The sequence below is a fragment of the Seriola aureovittata genome, chromosome 14 (genome assembly GCF_021018895.1).
Source record: "Seriola aureovittata isolate HTS-2021-v1 ecotype China chromosome 14, ASM2101889v1, whole genome shotgun sequence".
Lineage (NCBI taxonomy): Eukaryota > Metazoa > Chordata > Actinopteri > Carangiformes > Carangidae > Seriola > Seriola aureovittata.
The window spans coordinates 22008215-22018149 of record NC_079377.1 but is presented as its reverse complement, the minus strand read 5'-3'; the positions used below and the strand labels follow the sequence as shown (position 1 = coordinate 22018149).

The following is a 9935-nucleotide window of genomic DNA, read 5'->3' as shown; positions in this document are numbered from 1 at the left end:
ATAGTAAGGCATGAAAAGTCATAAAAACATCATAGTATAGTAAGGCAAAAAATGTCATAGTACAGTAAGGCATAAATAGTCATAAAAACATCATAGTATAGTAAGGCATAAAAAGTCATAAAAACATCATAGTATAGTAAGGCATAAAATGTCATAAAAAGGTCATAGTATAGTAAGGCACAAAAAAGTCATAAAAACATCATAGTATAGTAAGGCAAAAAATGTCATAGTACAGTAAGGCATAAAAAGTCATAAAAATGTCATAGTATAGTAAGGCATAAAAAGTCATAAAACTGTCATGGTATAGTAAGGCATAAAATGTCATAGTACAGTAAGGCATAAAAAGTCATAAAAACATCATAGTATAGTAAGGCATAAACGGTCATAGTATAGTAAGGCATAAAAAGTCATAAAAATGTCATAGTATAGTAAGGCATAAAAGGTCATAGTATAGTAAGGCAAAAAATGTCATAGTATAGTAAGGCAAAAAATGCCATAGTATAGTGAGGCATAAAAAGTCATAAAAACATCATAGTATAGTAAGGCATAAAAGGTCATAGTATAGTAAGGCATAAACGGTCATAGTATAGTAAGGCATAAAAAGTCATAAAAATTTCATAGTATAGTAAGGCATAAAAGGTCATAGTATAGTAAGGCACAAAAAAGTCATAAAAACATCATAGTATAGTAAGGCAAAAAATGTCATAGTACAGTAAGGCATAAAAAGTCATAAAAATGTCATAGTATAGTAAGTCATAAAATGTCATAGTACAGTAAGGCATAAAAAGTCATAAAAACATCATATTATAGTAAGGCAAGAAATGTTATAGTATAGTAAGATATAAAAAGTTATGAAACTGTCATAGTATAGTAAGGCATGAAAAGTCATAAAAACATCATAGTATAGTAAGGCAAAAAATGTCATAGTATAGTAAGGCAAAAAATGCCATAGTATAGTAAGGCATAAAAAGTCATAAAAACATCATAGTATAGTAAGGCATAAAAAGTCATAAAAACATCATAGTATAGTAAGGCATAAACGGTCATAGTATAGTAAGGCATAAAAAGTCATAAAAATGTCATAGTATAGTAAGGCATAAAAGGTCATAGTATAGTAAGACACAAAAAAGTCATAAAAACATCATAGTATAGTAAGGCATGAAAGGTCATAAAAACATCATGGTATAGTAAGGCATAAAAAGTCATAAAAATGTCATAGTATAGTAAGGCATAAAAAGTCATAAAAATGTCATAGTATTGTAAGGCAAAAAATTGTCATAGGATAGTAAGGCATAAAAAGTCATAAAAATGTCATAGTATAGTAAGGCATAAAAAGTCATAAAAATGTCATAGTATAGTAAGGCAAAAAATTAGTTAGTTTTCTTATGTCATCATCTCTTTGGCTACATCAAAACAATTAATTCCACAAATGGACTGGTACTTGATAACACAAACATTTTTCTGACCTGCCCAGTGCGCATTAGTTTACTACTGAGTTACATCAGTTGTGCACTGAAGTATCCAGGCTTCTTCCCTTCATCTTCTTTTGACGGTCTCATATAACTCAATTCAAATGTTATTTCTGGAAATATATTCATCTTTGCAAAGTTTTTTACAATCTAAGATAGATAACGATCGTTAATGTAACACTGATTAATGGTGAAAAGAACACCTGTAAAGAGGAGTGATGTATGTAGTTTAAAATCCCACTGCTGTTTGGCATTCATGGAGTGACTCTTGGCCAAACGTACTGTGCACAGCACTGCAGCCTACTTTATTTGTGGAATTATGGTTTTTGGAGATTCACTTGATCTCACAGAAAACATACCTACATAAAATATAAAGATACTTCAAATTAAAACCCCAAAACAGACATATTTTGAAACACAAAATTTAAATCAACTCTGAAAAAGATCATGACTTCACACCTTTTTTCTTTTGCCAGCATGGTTACGCAAAATCATTTACTATGAACTATAAGATCATTCACTAGGATTTTTTTTTTCAGTGGTGTCTGGTGTATGTTTGACAATGGCCGTCTCAGCGCATTTTCTAGTTTTATATATCACTTTTTATGATGGACTCCTGAGCACACATGGACTTTACCACGTCGCCCTCTAGTGGCTGATTTGTGTAAATACACGTTGAGATTACATATAGCTTCAAGTTCACTTTAAATAGCCAGGCGTGTAAATTTCCCTCTGTTGGACACAGTTTTGGAAGATTTAATCTGAAATGTGACAGTTTCACGAAAAGACGAGTAGGGAATAAAGTTAAAAGACAGGTGTTTTAGCTGCTGTGAGACAGTGAGGCACAAATATCAACAGCGTATTTTCCCTGTCTGAAGAAAGTTGTTGGTCGCCCGCTGCCATGTGATCCTTCAGCCGAACCCCAGCCAGAATGTCAACCGTCATTTGTACCCTGCTTTTCGGTAAGCGACACCCCCCTTCCTCCCCTCAGTGCCGTCAAACTGAACCACAACACGTCGACTCTTCTTTCCACGGTGGTCTTTCCCTCCTCTTAAATTCAGCCGGAGTTGTTTGCAAAGTTATCCGGTGAACAGGGAGTTATAGCGGGGAGCACCATGCGCTCCTTAGCGGGACTAGTTGCCGTCGTGGCGACGGCAAGTGTCTACCTCTACCTGCTGTCGACTCATCTTCCCCCGGGACCGAAGCAGCTCCAGGCGGGCTCCGAGGGGGAGGACGAGGGAGTCCATGAGTTCAGGTAAGGAAAGAGACTGTAACTATAAATACCGACACCAGACTCGAAAATAGTTTTATTCTTGGATCAAGAAATGAAAATATTGTAAACACAATGATTTATTCTTGATGTAATTCGGTTGGGGATTACACACGTTTGTTTTAAGGTTACATACAAAACATATACAAGGTTTGGAGAAAACAACAACAATAAAAATAATGTCACAAAGTTACTTTTACACACACACACACACACACACACACACACACACACACACACACACACAGGTAATATTCAACTGACATAAGAGCCACAGTAATTACATGAATTAGGTCTTTATTTTGAAGAGAGCTGGGCATTATGCATTCATATTAGATATGTTTAAGTTTTTGAATAGTGCAGATACAGTGATTAGTTGATCAGTCAATTAGTTGATGGACAGAAAATTATTTGTCAGATAATTAATTTAACAGTTCCCGTTTCTCAGATGTGAAGAGTTGATGTTTTTCTTGTCACACATGATAGTAAACTGGTTTTTAGACTGTTGATAGGATAAATCAAGACATTTGAATACGTCACCTTGGGTACACCTGTTGGAATTGGGTTGGATATTTTTGTTCTCACATTTTTTGGATACAAAGAAAAAAAAACAATTCATTGAGAAAAATAATTGGCAGATTAATCAATTAAAGAAAATAATTGTTTGCTGCAGCCCAAATAATTTGTTTACTATCACACATGACAAAGACAAACAGCAAACCCCCACATTTCAGAAGCAGGAAGCAACACCTTTGGCATTTTTAACTCGAAAAATGAAACATTTAAAATACTTGGTGACTAATTTTCCTTGGATTAATCAGTTAATCAGCTCTCCTGACCTCCTATAATGAATCAATGTCTACTTATGACTTGTGATCACAGGCTGTGCCCTTAATGTAAACTTGTTGTGTGCAGTTCAAAAACAGTCAGTTTACTCCAGGTTGTTTCTTCTGACACATTATTAGCCCTGGAGGATGTGAAACATCTATTTTTAGGACCCCCTGGGGCTTCCCCATCATTCAGACTGGAAACTACTGGACTAGTGTCCCATCAGCAGTGTTGATCACCTTTTTCCTTCCCAGTGCATTCTGGGATATGCTCTGTGAGGATGAATAGAAGTAAAGGCAGCGAATGAAGGATTGATTTCTTTACATCACTTTCTTTTGCCATCAGAGTTTTGGAGCCTCTTTAAATACCAGTCGAGTCTGTTGTACTTATGTTTTACCTGATAAATGATATTATTGATATGTTCAATTTATTTCAGCATTTTTACACTAGTAGTCTGTAGGTCTCTCATACTAATATCATATATTTGAATTAAATAAAAAAGACTCCACTTCTCTATTCATACTCTCATAGTCACATATGATAATAATAATAATAATGATAATAATAATTAATAATTATGTCAGTACAGTAGTTAAATATAAAATGTGTTTGAAATTCAGTTCTCTTATTTCTCTCTCTCTCCTATAAACTCAGTACACTTTGGACTGATCACATTACTCCTCAGAATGTGTGTGTGCGTGTCTTGGTGTGTTCAAGTGCTTTTATGTATTAGTGTGTGTGTGCGTGTGTGTGTGTGTGTGTGTGTGTGTGTGCGTGTGTGTGTGTGTGTATTTTGAAATGTGCCAGACAGTAAAGTGTGAGGTTGTCTAGGGATGATAGAATAACGCCGACCCAAGACACTTTGAGGCCAAGACCCATCTGCGTGTCTGTGTGTGTGCGTGTACGTATATGTGTGATATTATTCATACTGTTATTTATCAAGTCATTTAACCACAGTGTGGGTGCACCACCCAATGAAAGACATTTGTTGACGTCCAGTTTGCTCAGTCTCATGTGTTAGTTGTGTCTCGATTACTGAGCGGAGACCATGAACCTGCGATAAAAAACAAAGCAACAAAGGAGGGAATTTAAACAACAGCTAAAATGTTAACTTACATTTAAAAAGTACACAATGCAGGGTTTACAGTTTTTACTATTGCTAACTAACATTTCTCTACACAGATTTCAGTGTGTCACAGAAATTAATCAGAAATGCTGCAATAGGCTTCAATGGTATATTTATATTTTTCTATTTTCAAGTGCACAAAATGAAACTAAAGTCATTCTAGTAACATATTACAAAACGATAATTATACCTACTATACCTTCTGTAAGTTCTCATCCACATCAACTGTAATGTGCTCTCCTCAATACACTGGGAAAGAATGTCTTTGCAGCCCGGTTCATCTGTGGCGAGCGGCTTCTGCAGAAATGTGCAGACGTCCAGCGTTCATCATGTCGAAGTAAGTCAGGCAACATCCTGCGATGAGCTGTAAACCAGTGTTAAGACAATGTGGAAAAGACACATCATTCACGTTGTAGATTCAGCCTCACCTTTCCTCTTCCTCACCTGGCACAAGAGGTCATCGGGTCAGGAGTTTATGCAACTTTATTTTACTTTTTTTTTAATAAGTAGATGTAGCAGAATGTATCGAATGTCTAATGTACAGTCATTTTATTTGGGACATTTGGTGGCGGTTGAGTCAGTGTGAGAAGAGAGTAGAAAGTAGTTTCTAATTGTAATATACTATAATATCACAAAGCAAAGATGATATCACGGGATGGATTTTAAAATTTGGATAAAAATACAGAGGAGTCTGTCACTTTTAACTTTAGGCCAGACAGATGGTTACATTCGGCTAGATGACATCAGTGATCTAACAGCAGAGTGAAGATTTATAATTATCATATTAGCCCAGTAACCTGTTTAGTGCGATGCACCGGGAGTGTTGGTGTATGTGCAGGTCAAAATGCTAATCTGTCTTCCTCTGTGATAAAATTCAATTCAATTTTATTTGTCGTAACAAACATTATCTCAAGGCACTTTGCAGAATCATAGAGAGAAACCCAACACAATGAGCAAGCACTTGGCGACAGTGGAGAGGAAAAGTCTGTTAGTAAAATAAGATAAAAAAATTAATTGCCAGCTATTTAAATTTAATGAACGAGTATTTGCTGGTTTTAGTTCCTCAAATGTTTTTTCTTTTGGGTTTTGGACTGTTGGATGTAAAAAATATTGAATTTTTGAATTTTTTATTTATTTATTATTTTTTACATTTTATAATCTTAATGATTAATTGAAAATATAATTGACAGATTAATCAAAAATAAAAAAAAGGTTAATTGCAGTCTTAGTTATTTCAAAAACATGACATTAAATATAATATGAGCTTCATATCAGTGTTTCATTGTGATAAAGTGGAGCATCACTTAGGCTGCCCTTGTGTGTGTGTGCGTATGTGTGTGTGTGTGTGCGTGTTTGTGTGTGCATGTGCGTGCACAGGAACAGAAAGCTTCTCATGGGGTTTTGCGTAAGCGATATAGAAAGTGCCTACGATGACACATTTTCCTCCTTAAATACTGCACATACATTCATGCAGTTTCACGTATCTGAGCGCTTACGCATCATCAACCTGCTGACCAGTGACAGGACAGGATATATCTCCTCCGACCAGTAGGAACGAGGAATGTTGAGTGTCAGAGCAGGTGGCGGAGGGAGCCGACATCTTGAGTTTCAAGGGGGGGGGGGGGGGGGGGGGGGGGGGGTCCTCCTACCCACTGCTCAAGTCTACAGGCAACGGCGCTATTTCTGTCCCTCAATCAAATGTATCCTGTTACACACACACACACACACACACACACACACACACACACACACACACACACACACACACACACACACACACACACACACTTTGACATTACTTTCCAGCAAAGAAATAGTCACTATGAAAACTGTCCGTGGTGAGGTCGGGGACATGTCACAGTATCTGGGACGTGATGAAGGGCATTCTGGGAAATGTAGGAAATCAGTAACTGAAGAAGGAGATGAATCGGGTGGTAGGAAAGAAGACAGAACAGATAAGGGCATTATACAGAATAGCTAATAGATATTGTACATCACAGATGAACGTGTCTCTGGAGGATTGATCTGTTATTTCCAGCTGTGTTCTGTTTTGTGTTTCCCTCCAGCCTGAAGTTCCCGTCGGACCTGGATGAGCTGCGGGAGCTCGCTGAGATGCTCAAGTTCTATAAAAGAGAAAATCACGGCTACGTTCTGCTGCTGTTCTGCAGCGCCTACCTGTACAAACAGTCTTTCGCCATACCTGGCTCCTCCTTCCTGGTGAGGGTGAACACACATGGAGGGATGACAAACAGAGCATCTCTGTCCTAACAAGCCATTTTGCTTTCTATTGATTTGAGTTTTTATCATCTGATTTCAGAATATTCATTCCAACAATTATCCAGATGAATTTCTTAAAATTGATCCATCTGTTCGTGCTCCCCTCCCTCCTTCAGAACATGTTAGCCGGTGCGATATTCGGGCCCTGGGAGGGTCTGGTTCTGGCCTGCCTGCTCACCACTTCAGGCTCCACGTTCTGCTTCCTGCTCTCCTCTGTGTTTGGAAAGCAGCATGTGGTTCAGCTCTTCCCTGAGAAGGTGGCCCTGCTGCAGAGGAAGGTAAACCCGTCTGTTCAGCACCTGAGATCGCAGCAGTGGTTTAACTTTAGAGTAGGAGGCATAAGAAGTTTTAAGTAACGTGAGAAGTGAAGGTAAAAAAAGTGAAATTACAACTCGGCAGAACATAAATCATTTTTCACTGCTCAGACAAACAAGAGAAGAAAAGAAATGGTGCTGTACAGTAAATGCTATAAAGCCCTTTGAGCCAAAGCTGTGGTTGTAGATGTTGGTACATGTAGGTAAAACTGACATGGCAGCAAAAGGAAAAAAAAAATATTACGATTAAAATAATTAAATATTTTACTTTCCTTTTTTCAATCACCTTCTTATGTGTGTTTTTCCATTTTCCTGCTTTCTCTTTTTCCGTTTTCTCTCTCCATCTCTTTGTCCTTTCCTCTTTTCTGTCAGGTGGAGGAAAATCGTAGCAGTTTATTCTTCTTCCTACTTTTCCTTCGTTTCTTCCCTATGACTCCTAACTGGTTCCTTAACATCACCTGTCCCGTCCTCAACATCCCTTTACCTATTTTCTTCTTCTCCGTGTTCATAGGTGAGACAACACACGCCTTAAAAAAAACAAAAACAAACACACAACACAAAGATCTGAAAATGTCAATCACTCAGCTGCTGCTCTCGCCTCCCAGGTTTGATTCCCTACAACTTCATCTGTGTCCGCACGGGCTCCATACTCTCAGAGATCTCCTCTCTGGACGACATCTTCTCCTGGAGCACGCTGGCCCAGCTCCTGGCCATCGCCCTGGCGGCTCTCGTCCCCGGAGCGCTGATCAAACGCTACAGCAAAGGTCACCTCAAGGTGGACGGCATGGACAGCAACGGCACCAGTCAGGCTGAAATCAAGCGGGACCGGAAGAGACGGTGATTCTGGGATGACATAAACACAACTTTGTGCCAGAAGAAGTAAGGTGGGAAAAAACTCTCCGCCGTGTGACCTTTTGTTCGCTCCAGCCTCGGGATTTTTGTAAGGTCACACCAGATGCTCATCATACGTATAATGGTAATAGTATGATCTGTTCTGAAAGTGTAGAAGTGTCTTCAGGTCGTGTTACATCAGACTTGAAGGTTACACTTTCCAAAAGATCTCTCACTGCTGATACACAGCAAACTTTTTTAGGGGAGATCGGCCCTAAATATCCTTTTATTTATAAAAAGAAAAAAAGTCTTAAAAGCTTAAAAGCTCTTGAGAGAGCTCAATGGTTCATTTCATGGGGAAAGATTTGTGTTACAGTGATAAAGAAGCAGCTTTAAAATGAATGAAATCACCTTAATTATCTTGATATAAGATCATTATTATATTGGAATTTATCCAGATATTGTATAAATGTAATACTCTCTCACTGACACGATCACTGTGATCTCAGTGAAACTGTTGACTGCTGTCACACTGGAAGTCCATGGCCGACCAAAGGTTTGCCTGTCACCAATAACCCAGTGTCACAGTGACGCTTAAGATTGTTGCCGTGCCTTAAAGCTCCGTGTGGTGGCGTTCATTGTAAAACATGTTTGCCATTGCAGTTGTTGTTGTTGTTGTTGACTCCTACAGGATACGTCAAACCAAATAACACACAGCTGCCCCCAAAGTGTTTTTTGTTATGCTCATAATGATCAGTCTGGATATCCCCACAGACCTTTGTCACTTTATGTCCCTTTTTTTTCTTCTTTGTTGATTTTACACTCTGCTGTGGATTATGAGACCAGACAATTAACCAGCTAGACAATAATAATCTCCTGCCCTCCGCTGTCATTTACAGTCACGTTTGTCCCCTCTCCTCTGTGTGTCTCAGCCCCTCCCCACACAGAGCGGAGGAGAGACAGCCTGTTACTTTAAGTGCAATAAAAGCTTTCCAACAAGTGTCATGAATCCCCCTGAAACCAACGACGGACCCCAAACGTCTGGAAGTCAAAGCCAAAATGTTTTTAAACGCACGCAATGTGGCGAGAGTGACGAGGAGCTTGTGCCGGCCGGAGCAAAGAGAAGCCGACAGCAAGACACACACACACACACACACACACACACACACACACACACACACACACACACACACACACACACACACACACACACACAGTAACTCAGTTTGCAGCCAAACTTCATTGGAAAAATTTGTTCTTTGTTTTTGTTTTTTTTTAGGACACTTTGAATTCAAGATTGAGTCTGTCTTTTCCCAAAGCACTTACTTTGGTGTCTTACTGTAGCTGTGGCTGCATTCACTGATGTTTTACAGTTTTACAGCAGCTCTGTGCCGATCGGCTGTGATCACCTCATGATGTTTCTATAACGCAGGGAAAAGTGACTAAAGTCAGACTCCTGGGAAATCAAAGGAGCTAATGCAACTGATTCCACAGCCTCAGTCAGTCGCCTGTCTCGACATAGACTCCTGTGAGTAGTCCAGTAGTCTGAATTTTGGGACTTTCTGTGCATCAAAGTTTCAACAAAGAAAAGACATGAATGACGTTGAATGATTGGTACTTTCTCTTGCATATTGAAGGTCACTGAACTGTGCTCAAATGGAAACGATCAGCAAAGCTTTTTGTATCCTCTTATAATCAGAGTTTTGTACATTAAACTTGTATCTAACATCACATTTTCCTAATGATTTGTACCAGTGGTTCCTCTTGAACCTTCAAGTGAGTCTGCACTGCATTCAGTTTGGATCTTAGGATGAAAAGAA

General features: G+C 38.7%; 1 protein-coding gene across 1 annotated transcript; it reads left to right on the top strand.

The window, feature by feature from the left end:
* The first annotated feature begins 2172 nt into the window (after nucleotides 1-2172).
* LOC130181480 (transmembrane protein 41A-B-like) lies at nucleotides 2173-9846 on the top strand. Its single transcript, XM_056395725.1, has 6 exons — nucleotides 2173-2431; nucleotides 2531-2724; nucleotides 6760-6910; nucleotides 7087-7248; nucleotides 7657-7795; nucleotides 7890-9846. Exons 2-6 carry the CDS (start codon nucleotides 2585-2587, stop codon nucleotides 8123-8125), a joined length of 828 nt encoding a protein of 275 aa, XP_056251700.1. The 5' UTR covers nucleotides 2173-2431; nucleotides 2531-2584; the 3' UTR covers nucleotides 8126-9846.
* Nucleotides 9847-9935: the final 89 nt, after the last annotated feature.